Source organism: Ursus maritimus, unplaced genomic scaffold (genome assembly GCF_017311325.1).
Source record: "Ursus maritimus isolate PB19 unplaced genomic scaffold, ASM1731132v1 scaffold_14, whole genome shotgun sequence".
Classification (NCBI taxonomy): domain Eukaryota; kingdom Metazoa; phylum Chordata; class Mammalia; order Carnivora; family Ursidae; genus Ursus; species Ursus maritimus.
Window position 1 is genome coordinate 47,220,469 of NW_024423786.1, and position 18,790 is coordinate 47,239,258.

Consider the following 18,790-nt stretch of genomic DNA (forward strand, 5'->3'; position numbering starts at 1 on the left):
TAATTAGAATTAGATGAGAGTGGAGCCCTCATGATGAGATTAGTGCCCTTGTAAGAAGAGACACGTGAGAGTTTGCCTTTTTTTCACTTTATACTTGAGAGGCGAGAGAAGGCCATGGGAGCACGCAGTGAGAAGGTGGTCAGGAAGAATGCTCTCACCAAAAACTGAACTCTGTCAAACCTAGATCATGGACTTCCCAGCCTCCAAAATTGGGAGAAACTTAATTATCTCTTGTTTCAGCCCCCCAGTCTATGGTATTTTGTTATGGGAGTCTAAGCTAATACACAGGTCCTTGGGATTCCCAGACATGGGGATTGTGTCTGCCTTGTTCATTTTCATTTCTTTCAATTTAGCACCATGCCATAAAGAGTAAGCACTCATCAAATATTTGAAAACTGCTGAATAAATTGATATAGGATGAAGAGCTCCCTGGAACATCCTAGGGGCAAATTACACCTGATGGGCCAAATCTGGCTCACCACCTGGTTTTGTACAGCCCACAAGGTAAGAATTGTCTTTACATTTTTAAACAGGTGAAAAAAATCAAAAGAAGAATGATATTTCATTTCATGTGAACATCACATGAAATTCAAATTCAGTATCCAAAAACAAAGTTTTATTAAAACACAGTAATGATCATTCATTTGTGAGTGTCTATAGCCCAGTTTTCATGCTACAATGGCAGAGTTGAATTGTTGCGATAGATTCTAGCCGTGATGGTTAATTTCATGTGTGTCAATTTGACTGGGCCACAGGATGCCAGATAGCTGGTTAAACAGGAATTCTGGGTGCATCTGTAAGGGTGTTTCCAAGAGAGATTAGCATGTGAGTTGGACTGGGTTAAAGAGAAGGCCCTTTCCAAGGTGGATGGGCATCATCCAGTCCCTTGAGGACCTGATAAAATAAAAATTGGAGGAAGATTGAATTAACCCAGCCTGATGGTTTGACTGGGACATCCATCTTCTTACCCTCAACACACACAGCTCTTAGGCCTTCAGACCCGGAATGGGTTCTGCACCATCAGCTCTTTGGTTCTCAGGCCTTCAAACTACACAACTGTCTTTCCTGGGTATCCACCCTTCAGACAGCAGACTGTGGGACTTAGCTCCATAATCATGTGAGCCAACACCTCATTATAAATTGCTTCATAAAACCGTGTGTGGGTGTGTGTATGTGTGTGTGTCCTTTTGGTTCTAATTCTCTGGACAACCATGACTAATACACTGGCCCACAAAGCCTAAAACATACTTATCATGATCTGAGTTTTCAAATTATCTGTATCATCATGTGAGGATGAAACAAGATGGTATCTGTGAAATGGATTATACTTCAATTGTTCAGCTATAGAGATGTAATTTATAGGAATTTTTCAACCTCTGAGTCAACTCTAGCTGCAAAAATCACTTTATTTCCCCCTTAAATCTCCGGGAAGACAAAACCTGTGTCTCTCTTGATCTCTGCCTTAGAACTAGTGAGAAATCAATATCTTTGAATGAATGAATAATTAAACCTACAGAAAACAGAACAAAGAAATTACAAAATCCAGACTGGTGTGAACATTTCCATTCTTGTGGATGTTGCTGGTAGGAAAATCCATTGAGTTGGGTTTTCCTGCTCACAGAGGTTCAGCATCTGGAAGAGACTTTGTAGGAAGGAGAGGCTTCAGAAAAAGATGTAACCCACAATGACCAAGAAATTGGGCCACATCTGGCCCTTTATATGTTGAAGGTTTTTTTTTATGATTTTTTATTATATTATGTTACTCACCATACAGTACATCCCCGGTTTCCGATGTAAGGCTCGATGATTCATTAGTTGCGTATAACACCCAGTGCACCATGCAATCCGTGCCCTCCTTCTACCCATCATCGGTCTATCCCATTCCCCCACCCCGTCCCCTCTGTAGCCCTCAGATTGTTTCTCATAGTCCATTGTCTCTCATGTTTCATTCCCGCTTCTGATTACCCCCCCTTTCTTTATCCCTTTCTTCCCCTAACAATCATCCTAGTTCTTATGTTCCATAGATGAGAGAAATCATATGATAGTTGTCTTTCTCTGCTTGACTTATTTCACTTAGCATTATCTCCTCCAGTGCTGTCCATGTTGTAGCAAATGTTGAGAACTCGTAATTTCTGATAGCTGAGTAATATTCCATTGTATATATGGACCACAACTTCTTAATACAGTCATCTGTTGCAGGGCATCTCGGCTCCTTCCACAATTTAGCTATTGTGGACATTGCTGCTATGAACATTGGGGTGCATATGGCCCTTCTCTTCACTACGTCTGTATCTTTGGGGTAAACACCCAGTAGTGCAATGGCTGGATCATAGGGTAGCTCAATTTTTAACTTTTTAAGGGACCTCCACACGGTTTTCCAGAGTGGCTGTACCAACTTGCATTCCCACCAACAATGTAGGAGGGATCCCCTTTCTCCACATCCTCTCCAACAATTGTTGTTTCTTGCCTTGTCTATTTTTGCCATTCTAACTGGCGTAAGGTGGTATCTCAGTGTGGTTTTGATTTGAATTTCCTTGATGGCTAATGATTTTGAACATTTTTTCATGTGTCTGTTAGCCATTTGTATGTCTTCATTGGAAAAGTGTCTGTTCATATCTTCTGCCCATTTTTTGATTTGTTTATTTGTTTCTCGTGTATTGAGTTTGAGAAGTTCTTTGTAGATCTTGGATACCAGTCCTTTATCTGTAGTGTCATTTGCAAATATATTCTCCCATTCCGTGGGCTGCCTCTTAGTTTTTCTGACTGTTTCCTTGACTGTGCAGAAACTTTTAATCTTGATGAAGTCCCATAAATTCATTTTATCTTTTGTTTCTCTTGCCTTTGGGGATGTATCATGAAAAAGGTTGCTTTGGCCGATGTCGTAGAGGTTGCTGCCTATGTTCTCCTCTAGAATTTTGATGGATTCCTGTCTCACATCGAGGTCTTTCATCCATTTGGAGTTTATTTTTGTGTATGGTGTGAGATAGTGGTCAAGTTTCATTCTTTTGCATGTAGCTGTCCAATTTTCCCAGCACCATTTATTGAAGAGACTGTCTTTTTCCCACCGGATGTTTTTTCCTGCTTTATCAAATATTAGTTGCCCAAAGAGCCGAGGGTCCATTTCTGGGCTCTCTATTCTGTTCCATTGGTCTATGTGTCTGTTTTTGTGCCAGTACCATGCTGTCTTTGTGATCACAGCTTTGTAGTACAGCTCGAAATCCGGCATTGTGATGCCCCCAGCTTTGTTTTTCCTTTTCAACAGTTCCTTGGAGATTCGGGGCCTTTTCTGTTTCCATACAAATTTAAGGACTATTTGTTCCAGTTCTTTGAAAAATGTCCTCGGTATTTTGATCGGGATAGCATTGAAAGTGTAGATTGCTCTGGGTAGCATGGACATTTTAACTATGTTAATTCTTCCGATTCATGAGCATGGAATATCTTTCCATCTTTTTATGTCTTCCTCAATGTCTTTCAAGAGTGATTTATAGTTTCTAGAATATAGGTCCTTTACGTCTCTGGTTAAGTTAATTCCAAGGTAACGTATGGTTTTTGGTGCTATTGTAAATGGGATGGATTCCCTAATTTCTCTTTCTTCGGTCTCGTTATTCGTGTATAGAAATGCAACTGATTTCTGAGCATTGATTTTGTATCCCGCCACGTTACTGAATTGCTCTATAACTTCTAATAGTTTGGGAGTGGCTTCTTTTGGGTTTTCCATATAGAGTATCATGTCATTTGCGAAGAGAGACATTTTGACTTCTTCTTTGCCAATTTGAATACCTTTGATCCCTTTTTGTTGTCTGATTGCTGTTGCAAGGACTTCTAGTACTATGTTGAATAATAGTGGCGAGAGTGGGCATCCTTGTCGTGTTCCTGATCTTAAGGGAAAGGCTTCCAGCTTTTCCCCATTGAGAATAATATTTGCAGTAGGCTTTTCATAGATGGCTTTTATGAGATTGAGAAATGTACCTTCTATTCCTACACTCTGAAGGGTTTTAATCAGGAAAGGATGCTGTATTTTGTCAAATGCTTTTTCGGCATCGATTGAGAGGATCATATGGTTCCTGAGTCTTTTCTTGTTGATATGATGTATCACGCTGATTGATTTGCGAATATTGAACCACGCTTGCATCCCAGGTATGAATCCCACTTGATCGTGATGGATAATCCTTTTAATGTACTGTTGGATTCTATTAGCAAGTATCTTGTTGAGGATTTTGGCGTCCATATTCATTAGGGAAATCGGTCTGTAATTCTCCTTTTTGAGGGGGTCTTTGCCTGGTTTGGGGATCAAGGTAATATTGGCCTCATAGAATGAGTTTGGTAGCTTTCCTTCTGTTTCTATTTTTTGAAATAGCTTTAGGAGAATAGGTATTATTTCTTCTTTGAATGTTTGGTAGAATTCCCCAGGAAAACCGTCCGGGCCTGGAGTTTTGTTATTTGGAAGGTTGTTTATCACTGACTCAATTTCTTCATAATTAATTGGCCTGTTTAAGGAATCAATTTCTTCCGGTTTCAATCTTGGTAGTTTATAGGTTTCCAGGAAGGATTCCATCTCTTCCAGATTGCTTAGTTTATTGGCATATAGCTGTTGATAAAAATTTCTAATAATCCTTCCAATTTCAATGGTGTTCGTCGTGACCTCTCCTTTTTCATTCATAATTTTAATAATCTGGGTCCTTTCTCTTTTCTTTTGGATAAGTCTTGCCAGTGGTCTGTCAATTTTATTGATTCTCTCAAAGAACCAGCTTCTAGTCCTGTTGATCTGCTCTACTGTACTTCTGGTTTCTGCTTGATTGATTTCAGCTCTAATTTTGGTCAACTGCTTCCTCGTGCGTGGATTAGGCCTGTCCCTCTGTTGCTGTTCCAGCTTCTTGAGGTGAGAATATAAAAACTGCATTTTAGATTTTTCTATTCTTTTGAGTGAGGCTTGGATGGCTATGTATTTCCCCCTTAGGACTGCCTTTGCAGTATCCCATAGGTTTTGGACTGTTGTATTTTCATTCTCATTGGTCTCCATAAATTGTTTAATTTGATTTTTGATTTCCTGGTTTATCGAGTCATTCCTGAGCAGGATGGTTCTTAGTCTCCAAGTGTTTGAGTTTCTTCCAAATTTTTCCTTGTGGTTGAGTTCCAATTTCAGAGCGTTGTGGTCTGAGAATATGCAGGGGATAATTTCAATCTTTTGGTATCGGTTGAGACCTGTTTTGTGTCCCAGAACATGGTCTATTCTTGAGAATGTTCCATGGGCATTAGAATAGAATGAGTATTCTTTGGTTCTGGGGTGTAGTGTTCTATATATATCTATGAGGTCCAACTCGTCGAGTATGGCATTCAAAGCCTTTGATTCTTTGCTTAGTTTTTGCCAGGGTGTTCTGTCTATTTCTGAGAGTGGAGTGTTGAGGTCCCCTACTATTAATGTATTTTTATCTATATGTCTCTTTATTCTGGTTAAGAGTTGGCTTGTGTATCTTGCTGCTCCCCTGTTGGGGGCATATATATTTATAATTGTCATATCCACTTGTTGAATACTTCCCTTAAGAATAATATAGTGCCCTTCTGCATCTCTAACTATAGTCTGTAGTTTAAAATCCAATTTATCTGATATGAGAATTGCTACCCCAGCTTTCTTTTGAGGTCCATTTGCGTGAAAGATGGTACTCCATCCCCTTACTCTCAGTCTGAATGCATCTTTGGGTTCGAAATGAGTCTCTTGTAGACAGCAAATGGATGGGTCATTTCTTTTTATCCAATCTGCAACCCTGTGGCGTTTTATCGGATGGTTCAAACCATTTACATTAAGACTGATTACTGAGAGATATGATTTTAATGTTGCCATGTTGCCAGTAAAGTCTTTGTTTGTATTGGCTGTGACTTTCTGTTCTGTATCACTCTTGGGGTCTTTTTACTTTTATAGAACCCCCCGTAATATCTCCTGTAGGGCTGGTTTCGTGGTTACAATATTGGTTAGTGACTGTCGATTCTGAAATGTCTTTATTTCTCCATCAATTCTGAATGACAGCCTTGCTGGATAAAGGATCCTTGGCTGCATGTTTTTCTCTGAAAGAGCTTTAAATATGCTCCCCCAACCCTTTCTCTCATTCCAGGTCTGTGTAGACAGGTCTGACGTAATTCTGATGCTTTTGCCTTGGTACACGAGAAATTTCTTTGCCCTGGCCGCTTTCAATACTGTATCCTTGGATCTAATATTGGCGAAATGCACTATGACGTGACGTGGTGTAGGTTTGTTGTGGTTGAGCTTGGGAGGGGTCCTCTCTGCCTCTTGGACATGAATGTTTGTTTCCCTTGCTAGATTAGGGAAGTTTTCAGCTACAATTTGTTCAAATATCTCTTCTAGACCTCTGTTTTTCTCCACCCCTTCGGGGATGCCGATGATTCTAACATTGGATCGTTTCGTTGAGTCAGTAATCTCCCATAACCTACATTCATGGGCGTGGATTTTTTTAAGACCATCTTCTATTTTCATTTTTTCCTCTATTAACCCATCCTCCAATTCACTAACCCGTTCCTCTGCTTCCGCGTCCCTGGCCGTCAGAGCCTCTAGTGTTGCCTGCATTTGGCTCATAGAATTTTTAATTTCTGTCAGATTCGCTCTCATTTCTGTCCTTAGGGATTCTATATTCTCAGTAACCTTTTCGTTAATAGTTTTTTCAATTCTACTCATCATTTTGACCATTGTTACTTTGAATTCCATTTCTGATAATTTGGTTACATCAATATCCATTATTTCTGTGGCAGAGGCCACAGATTCACTGTTTTTTCTTTGCTGGGGGGGGGCTTCTCCTTCTTGTCATTCTGATGAAGAGAGGTTGCGGGGTTTCCAGAGCCCAAATTATTGACTGGGTCCCAGGCCGTGCCCCTTGTTTTATAGGGATCTTAGGGATGTGGGCTTCTTCTTTAAAGATTTTATTTATTTATTTATGTGGCAGCCAACCAGCGAGAGAGGGAACAGAAGCAGGGCAGTGGGAGAGGAAGAAGCAGGCTCCCAGCGGAGGAGCCCGATGAGGGACTCCTTTCCGGAATGCCGGGATCACGCCCTAAGCCGAAGACAGGCGCTCAATGACTGCGCCACCCAGGCGCCCGGGTTGTGGTCTTCTTGATTTTTCAGCCTGCCTTCTGGGGGAGGGGCCTGCCGTGCCGATACTCAGGCAGCCCTGTTTGGGTAGAGTCTCGGCGTCCCCTGCGAGGGGGAATGGGGATGGGCACTCCCTGAGCCAGTATTTCCAGGCTTTTGTTCTCTGGCGGCTTTCCCTGGCGGTTTGCTGTGCCTCTTCTGAGAGAGCAGCAGTGGCCAAATTTCAGCCTCTGTCACGGAACAGAAGGATTGCAGCCCGTTCTCTACTAATGTTCTGGCCACTTTAACTCTGTTTCTGTTGGTGCTGCTCAACCCTGCAGCGTCCCGGGATGTGCGCCCCACACCCGGCGTCCCAGCCCTCACTTCCAGGCCCGGCGCGTCTCTGTCCTTTGTGTTTCTAATGCCGCCAGCCGCCAGCCGCCCCACGCGCGCTCCCGGATCTCCCGGTCTCAGTCTGGATCCAGTGAGCGCACCGGGATTCTGGTGTTCCGCGAGATGCCTGGTGGCGCGCGCACCCGGCTCAAGATCTCAGTCTGCTGTTTTGCGGGTGCTGTCCGCGAGCCCTGCCCACTCTCCCGTGCAAGTGGCTACCGCTTCCCGGCACCCGAACGCGGTGGCTCCCTCCCCCTTCCATTTATCTTCCGATATCTGTGCACAGTTTCATGGCTCCCTGCTTCGTACCTCAATACTCAGCGCTGGAGATGTTCATTTGTAGAGATCCAGATGCGTCTTCCTGCATCTCAGGCTGGTTTCTGTGGTTGTTTAGGCTGGTCTGGTACCTATCCAGCTCAACTCGGAGGACCGGCTGAAAACGGTGTCTCCTACTCCTCCGCCATCTTAACTCCCTCGAATTTATGTTGAAGTTTTCTGAGCACAATGAAGGACACAGAAAAATTCCGGATTCTGCAGATCTTGAGTGTCAAACGTGACTGACTTCTTTCACATTGTTGACATGGTGAATTTCTTGAAACGCACACAACAAAGTCTTGTTTACCCTCTCAATGGCTCAGAGAATAACAGTTCCAATTTTCCATGGTATAAAAGGACATAGTTAAAATGTCTATGCTACTCAGAGCAATCTACACTTTCAATGCCATCCTGATCAAAATACCAATGACATTTTTCAAAGAACTGGAACAAACAGTCCTTCAATTTGTATGGAACTGGAAAAGGCCACGGATCGCCAAAGAATTGTTGAAAAGGAAAAACAAAGCTGGGGGCATCACAATGCCAGATTTCAAGCTGTACTACAAAGCTGTGATCACAAAGACAGCATGGTACTGGCACAAAAACAGACACATAGACCAACGGAACAGAATAGAGAACCCAGAAATGGACCCTCGGCTCTTTGGGCAACTAATCTTTGACAAAACAGGAAAAAACATCCAGTGGAAAAAAGATAGTCTCTTCAATAAATGGTGCTGGGGAAATTGGACAGTTACATGCGAAAGAATGAAATTTGACCACTCACACCATACACAAAGATAAACTCCAAATGGATGAAAGACCTCGATGTGAGACAGGAGTCCATCAAAATCCTAGAGGAGAACATAGGCTGCAACCTCTTTGATACCGGCCACAGCAACCTTTTTCGTGACACATCTCCAAAGGCAAGAGAAACAAAAGATAAAATGAACTTGTGGGACTTCATCAAGATAAAAAGCTTCTGCACAGCCAAGGAAACAGTCAAAAAAACTAAGAGGCAGCCCACGGAATGGGAGAAGATATTTGCAAATGACACTACAGATAAAAGACTGGTACCCAAGATCTACAAAGAACTTCTCAAACTCTATACACGGGAGTCAAATAATCAAACCAAAAAATGGGCAGAAGAAGTAATGAATCATGGAACTTTACATCAAAAACTAGGGATGTACTGTATGGTGACTAACATAATATAATAAAAAATATTATTTAAAAAATGGGGAGAAGATATGAACAGACACTTTTCCAATGAAGACATACAAATGGCTAACAGACACCTGAAAAAATGTTCAAAATCTTTAGCCATCAGGGAAATTCAAATCAAAACCACACTGAGATACCACCTTACACCAGTTAGAATGGCAAAAATTGACAAGGCAAGAAACAACAAATGTTGGAGAGGATGTGGAGAAAGGGGAACCCTCTTACACTGTTGGTGGGAATGCAAGTTGGTACAGCCACTCTGGAATACAGTGTGGAGGTCCCTTAAAAAGTTAAAAATTGAGCTACCCTATGATCCAGCAATTGCACTACTGGGTATTTACCCCAAAGATACAGACATAGTGAAGAGAAGGGCCATATGCACCCCAATGTGCATAGCAGCATTGTCCACAATAGCTAAATCGTGGAAGGAACCAAGATGCCCTTCAACAGATGACTGGATTAAGAAGTTGTGGTCCATATATACAATGGAATATTACTCAGCCATCAAAAAGAACGATTACAGAACATTTGCAGCAACATGGACGGGACTGGGGGAGATGATGCTAAGTGAAATAAGTCAAGCAGAGGAAGACAATTATCATATGGTTTCACTCATTTATAGAACATAAGAAGTAGGAAGATCGGTAGGAGAAGAACGGGAAGAAGGAAGGGGGGGTAAACAGAAAGGGGGATGAACCATGAGAGACTATGGACTCTGAGAAACAAACTGAGGGCTTCAGAGGGGAGGAGGGTAGGGAAATGGGATAGGCCGGTGATGGGTATTAAGGAGGGCACGTATTGCATGGTGCACTGGGTGTTATACGCAAGTAATGAATCATGGAACATTACATCAAAAACTTGAGATGTACTGTATAGTGACTAATATGATATAATAAAAAATTATTATTAAATATATATATATATATATTTGTAGTAATTCTTCAAATTGGGATTATGGGAAGAGAATATGGAGTTGAAGGCCCTTCCTACATCTCAGTCTTTCCAAGATTCGATTTTTTAATCTTCAAAGTAGAAGGAGTCATAACACCTATATCTCAGGAGTGCCTGGGTGGCGCAGTCAGTCAAGTGTCTGCCTTCAGCTTGGGTAGTGATTCCAAGGTCCTGGGATCGAGCCCTGCATGGGGCTTTCTGCTTGGCGGGGAGCCTCCTTCTCCCTCTCCCTCTGCCTCTCCCCACCCCACTCATGCTCTCCCTCTCTCCCTCACTCTCCCTCAGATAAATAAATAAAATCTTAACCAAAAAAAAGCAAAGCAAGTGTGAGCCACCCTGGGGCATCATCTGCTACACACTATAGTTGTTCAGCATGATAAGCATATGGTACTCAAGCGATCGCTTAGTGAAGTGCTCCGAGAGCAATGCCTGATCTTACCATGCTGGGTTGGGAGGTATCAGACGTGACCTTGCTGGACAGTGTGTATTTCTCAGACTTGGCTCTTGTTTTCCTGATCACTTTGAACCATTTCCCATATTGCTCCCGCACCTGCAGAGGAAATGTATGTTCTGGATCAGCTCACTGAGGGTAGTGAGGACAGGAAGGGTCCTGGGTGGGAGCTGGGCAGGGGTACCTGCTGGCTGAGGAGGCAGTACACCAGGAAGAGGAAGACTCCCTGCAGGCTGTTGACGATGGTGAAGAGGTAAGCCATGACGAGGGCAGCTGGGCCCACCTGCAGGACGCCCAGGCACCACGTGCAGCCCAGGATGAAGAGCTGAGCTGTGGCTTTAAATGTCAGCATCCTGGGTGGGAGGAGAAAGGAGGCTCATGACGCACCCGGGGCAACACAATGACAACCATTCTCCTCTCTACCCTATGGATTCTCCTTCCTTCCCCTGTTGGTGATGAGTTCTCAGACTGAATTGTGATCAGCTTTGATCTTTACTGCCTATGATCCCCTAGAGAAAAAATGTCACTAGAGACCAGGGTAAAGTTTTGGTTCATATCAAGGAGGATAGGGATACTTCATAATGTAAGTTTCAAAAACGTATGACGCTCCATGGAGACCCTGAATTTCATTCATCCAACATTAAAGAGGAGGAATTTTGCATCAGTCTCTGAGGTGGGACCTGGGCATTAAAAATAACAAAGCAAGATTTCTATTTTCATTTGGAAAGGATAATAGGGACATGGAAGAAATAGCAAACATTTGCACAAATTTGCTGGAGCACAGGACTGCCCAAGCCTCCCAGAAGATTTGACATTGACTACAATTTTCTCCACAGAAAGGAATGGAAGAGGGGTCAGAAGGAGCCTGAACTGAGGGTGGTGTGTGGAAGTGTAGGCTGGGTTGTGAAAACAATCACAGGTTTTTCTAACTGCTTCATGGGAACATAAATGTTCTCTGCACATTTGTCATAGGATTGATGGCAAGAGTCCAAAGAATGTTTATTAACCAATGCCATTTCTTCCTGTTGCTGAGGGAGTTACAAACTGGGGTTAGAAATAGAACAGAGGCACTTGGGTGGCTCAGTCACTTAACATCTGAATCTTGATTTCAGCTCAGTGTCATGGGACTGCTTAAGATTCTCTCCTTCCCTCTCCTTCTGCCCTCCCCTTCCCCACCCTCTCTCTCTCTCTCTCTCTCTCTCTCTCTGAGGAAAAAAAATAGAACATTTTGGCCAGGGTGTCAGCAGCACACCACTGAATCTGAGCCAGCTGCCATAGAAGGATAGCTGCACCTCTCTACTCTAGGCCCCCTCAGCAGACCCCAAAAAGAAGCATCAGGGTCACATGGCTTTGTCCTTAGAACCACACATGTCTGTAGGGTTGTCACTCTCTTCTCCATCTTACCTTGTGTTCTGGAGGGTGGATACATCACTATTGAGGGATGACAGTTTGCTTTTCAAAATCCAGAGGGTCATCAGAACAAAAGCTAAATTGACCTTCAAGAAACCACAGAAGGTTTATTGAATAAAATTTCAATCTGTGATCTGTATCCTGACCTGTCCAACATCAATTCCACATTTAAGTTGTTTCCATATTGAGCAACAGTGTTAGAGTTTGTAGTTTTAGGAGCAATCTTAGAAAACCAAACAATGCCCTGACAATCCAGGGACACGCCTGCCCCTGTCACCCCCTTTAAAATTCTGCTCTTCTAATGACCCCCAGCTAAGCATCAAGGATGCTGTGATGTCATTACTCACAGAGAAGATGACACAGACTGGTCCAAGGAAGCTCCATAGAAATCCCTCATCTGGGTGGAGCCAGCAGCTGAGCAAGAGAGAGAATAAAAAATGCATTGGTCCTTAGGAATACAGAACTATTATATAAATTCATTCATTCGTTCTTCAACAATTTTAAGTGACTCTTTTTTTTATTATGTTCAGTTAGCTAGCATATAGTATATCATAAGTTTTTGATGTAGTGTTCAACGATTCATTAGTTGCATATAACACCCAGTGCTCATCCCAACACATGCACTCCTTAATACCCATCACCTGGTTACCCTACCCCCCACCCCCCCTTCTTTCTGTAACCCTATTTGTTTTCCAGAGTCCAGAGTCTCTCATGATTTGTCTCCCTCTCTGATTTCTTCCCATTCCATTTTCCCTCCCTTTCCCTGTGGTCCTCTGCTCTATCCCTTATGTTCCACATATGAGTGAAACTGTATGATAATCGTCTTTCTCTACCTGACTTATTTCACTTAGCATAATCCCCCCCAATTCCATCCATGTCAATGCAAATCTTTTGTGACAGGCTCTGTGGTTGCCTCTGAAGATACAGTGGTAAAGAAAGTAAACATAGTCTTAAAACCCACAAATCTCACGTGGAGTATGAGACACACGATTAGACATACTATAACAATAAAACAAAAATGTGACGCTATGAGATGTATCATTGAATGTCAATGCTTAGTTTGGAGTCTCAGGGATTAGGATGGGTAAGGAAGATTCTCTAAGGAAACTATATTTTTAGCTGAGATATTAACAGTGAAGGTTGTTACGAGATAAACAGTGTGGAAGCAAAGAAGCCCACAAACATGTTAACAGATTTGAGAGTCCTGTGAACCTAACATGGTTTCAAGGGCCTTTCTTGCACAGTTCAATTGAATTTTTTTCCATTGGCTGCCAAAGCCATCAACTTAGTTTTATGGGGGAGGGGGGACTTAGCCTTTTATTTGTATTTTATTTTATTTTTATTTATTATGTTCAGTTTTTCATGGCTTTATTGAGATTTATTTTATAGACCATAAAATTCACCCATTTAAACTATACAGTTCAGTGATCTTTAGAATATTCACAAAGTTGTGCAACCAGCACCAACATCTAACTTTTGGACATTTTCAACTCCTCTAAGAGAAATTTCATTTACATTAGCAGTCATGTACTCCCACCTCCACACACTCCAGTCCCCACCCACCCCCCAGGGCACCATTACTCTGCTTTCTCACTTGATGGATTTGTCTATTCTGAATATTTTACATAAGTGGTATCATGAGATATGTGGTCTTTCATGACTGGATTCTTTCATTTAGCATCATGCTTTCAAAGTTCATCCACACTGTAGCACATTTTTATGGATGAGCAATATTCCTTAGTCTTATTTTTTATTATGTTCAATTAGCCGTGGCAAAATAATATTCTGCTGGATGCATATGTTACATTTTGTTTATCCATTCACCAATTGATGGGCATTCCAGTTGCTTCCAATATTGAATACTGCTGCTATGAGGATTCATATACAAGTTTCTGTCTGAACATATGTTTCCTTTTGTTTGGGGTATATACCTAGCATATGGTAGCTGTATATTGAACTTTGTGAAAAACCGCTAAACCACGTTCCCAAATGGTTGCACCGTTTTACATTCCAACCAGCAATGTATGAGTGCTCCAAATTTCCCATATTCTTCCAAGCAGTTTTTACTGCCAGTCTTTTTTAATCATCTCCACTAATGGGTATGCAGTAATATCTCACTGGTGGTTTTTGACTTGCATTTTCCTAATGACTAAGGTTGCTGAGCATCTTTTCATGTGCTAATTGGTCATTCACATATCTTCTTTGGGGAAATGTCTATTAAAATATTTTGTCCATTTTTTCAGCTTTTTATTTTCTTTAATTAATCTCTACACCCCACATGGGGCTCAAACTCATGACCCTGAAATAAAGAGTCACATGCTCTTCCAACTGATTAATTAAATTGAGTTATTTGTCTTTTGTTGTTAAGTTATTCGATTTAATTTTCACAACAGCACAAATCAGAGGTTCTCTTATGATCACACATTGGTAACTAATGCATAGAGAGCTTAGGTCTATGACTGAAGGTTTTACTGATACACAGTGACAGAATTCACTTTTGATTCTACATTAGGATAAAGGAGAGAATGAGCAGGGCATTTCAGAACAATAGAGAGTGTGGAAGACCATTTCAGGACAACTGAAATATAGACTAAGAAGAACGTAAGCAAGAGAGAACTGAAGTGTCCAAGAAAGACACCCGGGAAGAGCTCGGTTGATGTAGGTGAGCATAAGCTGTAGCAGCATGTTGTGGTTAGGCGTGCACGTCCTGGGAACTGACCTCCTGAATGGAGGAGTAAGGACCTTGGTGAACTTGCTCTCCTTCTAAAACAATAAAAATACATACAGGACAATGAAAACCAACCATTTCAAAACTCTGGCTGTTACCCAAAACCGCAGAACAAATTGAAAATAGTCTATCCAAGAGAAATTACTACACCTCACTAAGACTAGAGAGAAAGGAGGCTGGGATGGTTAACATGGAGCTTGGTGGTGTCGCAGCCAAAAGTTGAGAGCACTGAAGACAATGGAGAGATCTGACTATTTTTGGAGCTCCACTAAAAGCATCATCATCACCCCCAGAACACAGCCAATATTTTTTTTGTAACCCTGTAGTTCCCTAACTCTTTATTCTCTAAATTTGGTGACTATTTCATTTGACTGAGAACTCATGGGGGAGAGGGGAGCCTATGCTAGGGCATTACCAATACAATAGCCAACTACTGCCTATGATTTCAAGTGGGATCAACAAGAACTTGTCCAGCAATTTTAAAGGAAATACTGGAGAACCAAAAGACCATAACAAATTTTGAAAACCTCTGAAACATTCCTCTAAGTCTAAGGATGCACACGGATAATGCCTCACTCAAAAAAGGCATGGGATGCACCCCAGTGTTTATAGCAGCAATGTCCACAACAGCAAAAAAAATATCGAAGAGCCCAATGTCCATAGACAAATGAATGGATAAAAAGATAGGCAAAGCATTAAGAAAATCTTCTGAACAAGCATTGGGTGGCCATTAAATTATACTGACCCAGATGTGACCAACACCCTACAAGGATCACATACTGCAAGGAATGAACAATTTACAGAATTAGTCCAGGAAAGTCACTAAACAAACAAACAAACAAAACACCACAAACCAGAAACTGCAACATATCTTCGATGGTGGAGGAACATTATAACAGAAGTGTTACAATATATTATCTAAAATATTGAGTTTTAACCAAAAATTTATGATATATCCAAAAAAACAGGAAAATGTGCAACATACAAAGGAAAAAAATCAGTCAAAAGAAAACATCTCTAAGGAACCACAGATTTCAAACTTTGTAGATAAAGTCTTTTAATCAGATATTATAAATACATTAAAAATACTAAAGCATGTCTAAAAATTAAAGAAAAAACAACTACAGTGTTGTTGAATATGGATATGGATAAAGCAATCGATATTATGTATGGAACCAGATAGAAATTCTAGAGTTAAAAAATTCAATAACTGAAGTGAAAAATTCACCAGAAGGGCTCAACAACAGATTGGAGCTGGTAAAAGAAAAAAAGTAATAAATTTGAATACAGGTCAATGGAAGTTATTCACTGAGGAACAGAAAGAAAATAGAGTGAAGAAAAATGAACAGAACCTCAGAGATTTGTGGCACAGGACCAAGCCATCAATATACACGTAATTGGAGTCCCAGAAGAAGACGAAGCTAGAGGGCAGAAAAATACTTGAAGAATGAAGAGCTAAAAACTCCCCAAATTTGAATAAAAATATCAATCTATACATCCAAGAAGCTCAATGAAGTACAACTGGAATAAACTCAAAGAGATCCACACTGAAACACATCACAGACCTACTGACAAAGGACAAAGACAAAATCTTTAAAGTGGCAAGAGAAAATTGATTTTTCGTGTACAAGAGATCCTCAATGAGATTAACAAGAGACTTCTTGTCTGAGATCATGGAGGTCAAAAAGCAGTGGAATAACATCTTCAGTGTCAAAAAAAAATGATGGTTCACAGGGACTTCCATATCCAGCTAAATTCTCCTTGAAAAGTGAAGAAATTTAGGCAATTTAAGATAAACAAAAATAAGATAATTCTTGCTTGTTGAACTGTCCTAGAAGAAATACAAAATGAGTCCTTCAGCTTGATAAGAAAGGACACTAGACAGTAACTTGAATCCAAACAAAGAAATAAAGAGCACCAGTAAAAGTAACTAGGTAGGTATTAGGAAAGACACTGTAAGTGTATTTTTGCTTGTAACTCTTTGGTTCTCCTGTTTTAAAAGATAATTGCACAGGGGCGCCTGGGTGGCACAGTTGGTTAAGCATCCAACCCTTGATTACCGTTCAGGTCATGATCTCAGTGTCACGAGATCAAGCCCCAGAAACTGTGGAGCCTGCCTATGATTCTCTCTCTCTTTCCTTCTGCCCCTCCCTACCCCCACTTGCTCTCACTTTCTCTCTCTCTAAAAACAAAAACAAAAAAGATCACTGCACAGAATAATACTTATAAAACTGTATCATTGGGCTTATAAAGTGCAAAGACATAATTTTTATGACAGCAGTAATATAAAGGAGGAGGAAAGGAATGTTGGAATATTAGGTTGCATGATGGCTTTAGATATCACATCCAAAGCATAAGCAGCAAAAGAAAAAATAAACTGGACTTCATCAAAATTAAAAACTTTTTCTGTTTTAAATGACCTTATCAAGAAAGTGAAAAGACGTGGATTGGCAGAAAATATTTGCAGATCACATATCGAAGAGGCCCTAGCATCCAGAACATATTAAGAACTCAAAACCTCAACAATAAAAAGACAAATAATCCAATTTTTAAAATGGGCAAAAGACCTGGAAAAGCATTTCTCCAAAGAAGATAAGCAGATGGTCAATAAACATGGGAAAGCTTCAGCATCACTAGTTAGTAGGGATTGAAGTCTAAACCACAATGAGATATCACTTCAAACTCACACAAAAGGCTAACATTCAAAATGTAGAAAATTGAGTGTTAATGATGTGAAGAAATTATATATATATATATTTGTTCGTGGGAATCTAAATCTATATATATATCTTATATATATATCTTATATATAGATAGATATAGATATCTAAATCTAAATCTATATATATATATATAATGATGTGGAGAAATTATATATATATATATATATATAAAATTGCTCGTGGGAATCTAAAATGGTGCAGACACTTGGGAAAATGCACGGCAGTTTGTCTAAATGCTAAATGTAGATGTGCGACGTGATCCGGCAATCCCACAAATGGATATATAACTAAAGCAATGAAAATATATGTTCACACAAAAACTTACACGTGTTTAGTTGTGGCAGCATCATTCATAATGGCAAAAACTGAAAACAATCTAAGAGCCCATCAAATGAAAGATACGTAAAACACAGTATCTGTATAATGGAATATTATTTCCAAAACCATAGCACCACCGGGAGCAATTAACAACAAGGAATAAAGTCATGAAGTCACCATACTTGCAACAACCATGTGGGTCAGCCCTGAAAGCATCCTACAAAGGGGAAGAACGCAGTCACAAGAGACCACATGTATGATTTCATTTACGTCAAATATCCAGAACAGGCAGAGCCACAGAGACAGAGGGTAGATTAATGGTGGCCGGGGCGGGGGTGGAGGAGGGTAGCAGGAATGAGGAGGGAATGCTGTGCACAAGAGGAACGTGTTCTACATGAAAAAATGTTCAAAATCATTAGCCATCAGGGAAATTCAAATCAAAACCACACCAAGATACCACCTTACACCAGTTGGAATGGCAAAAATTAACAAGGCAGGAAACAGCAATTGCTGGAGAGGATGTGGAGAAAGGGGATCCCTCCTACATTGTTGGTGGGAATGCAAGTTGGTACAGCCACTCTGGAAAACAGTGGTTTTCCCTTAAAAAAGTTAAACCCTTAAAAAGTTAAAAATTGAGCTACCCTATGACCCAGCCATTGCACTAGTGGGTATTTACCCCAAAGATACAGACATAGTGAAGAGAAGGGCCATGTGCACCCCAATGTTCATAGCAGCATTGTCCACAATAGCTAAATTGTGGAAGGAGCCGAGATGCCCTTCAACAGATGACTGGATTAAGAAGTTGTGGTCCATCTTAGATATATATAGAACACTATACCCCAGAACCAAAGAATACTCATTCTATTCTAATGCCCATGGAACATTCTCAAGAATAGACCATGTTCTGGGACACAAAACAGGTCTCAGCCGATACCAAAAGATTGAAATTATCCCCTGCATACTCTCAGACCACAACGCTCTGAAATTGGAACTCAACCACAAGGAAAAATTTGGAAGAAACTCAAACACTTGGAGACTAAGAACCATCCTGCTCAGGAATGACTCGATAAACCAGGAAATCAAAAATCAAATTAAACAATTTATGGAGACCAATGAGAATGAAAATACAACAGTCCAAAACCTATGGGATACTGCAAAGGCAGTCCTAAGGGGGAAATACATAGCCATACAAGCCTCACTCAAAA

The 18,790-nt window shown here is 40.8% G+C and overlaps 1 protein-coding gene across 2 annotated transcripts in view; it reads right to left on the reverse strand.

Annotated features, from left to right (window-relative positions):
* Nucleotides 1–1,386: 1,386 nt before the first annotated feature.
* LOC103682108 (adhesion G protein-coupled receptor E2-like) overlaps nucleotides 1,387–18,790 on the reverse strand; it is a 48,026-nt gene continuing 30,622 nt past the window's right edge. For both annotated transcript variants that reach the window (XM_008711695.2, XM_008711694.2), the window contains exons 14-18: nucleotides 12,164–12,230; nucleotides 11,811–11,902; nucleotides 10,591–10,759; nucleotides 10,395–10,505; nucleotides 1,387–1,642 (exon numbers count right to left, since the gene is read on the reverse strand). In XM_008711695.2, coding sequence (XP_008709917.2) covers nucleotides 1,616–1,642; nucleotides 10,395–10,505; nucleotides 10,591–10,759; nucleotides 11,811–11,902; nucleotides 12,164–12,230 — 466 coding nt within the window. In that variant the 3' untranslated portion in view covers nucleotides 1,387–1,615. The remainder of the gene's footprint in view (nucleotides 1,643–10,394; nucleotides 10,506–10,590; nucleotides 10,760–11,810; nucleotides 11,903–12,163; nucleotides 12,231–18,790) is intronic.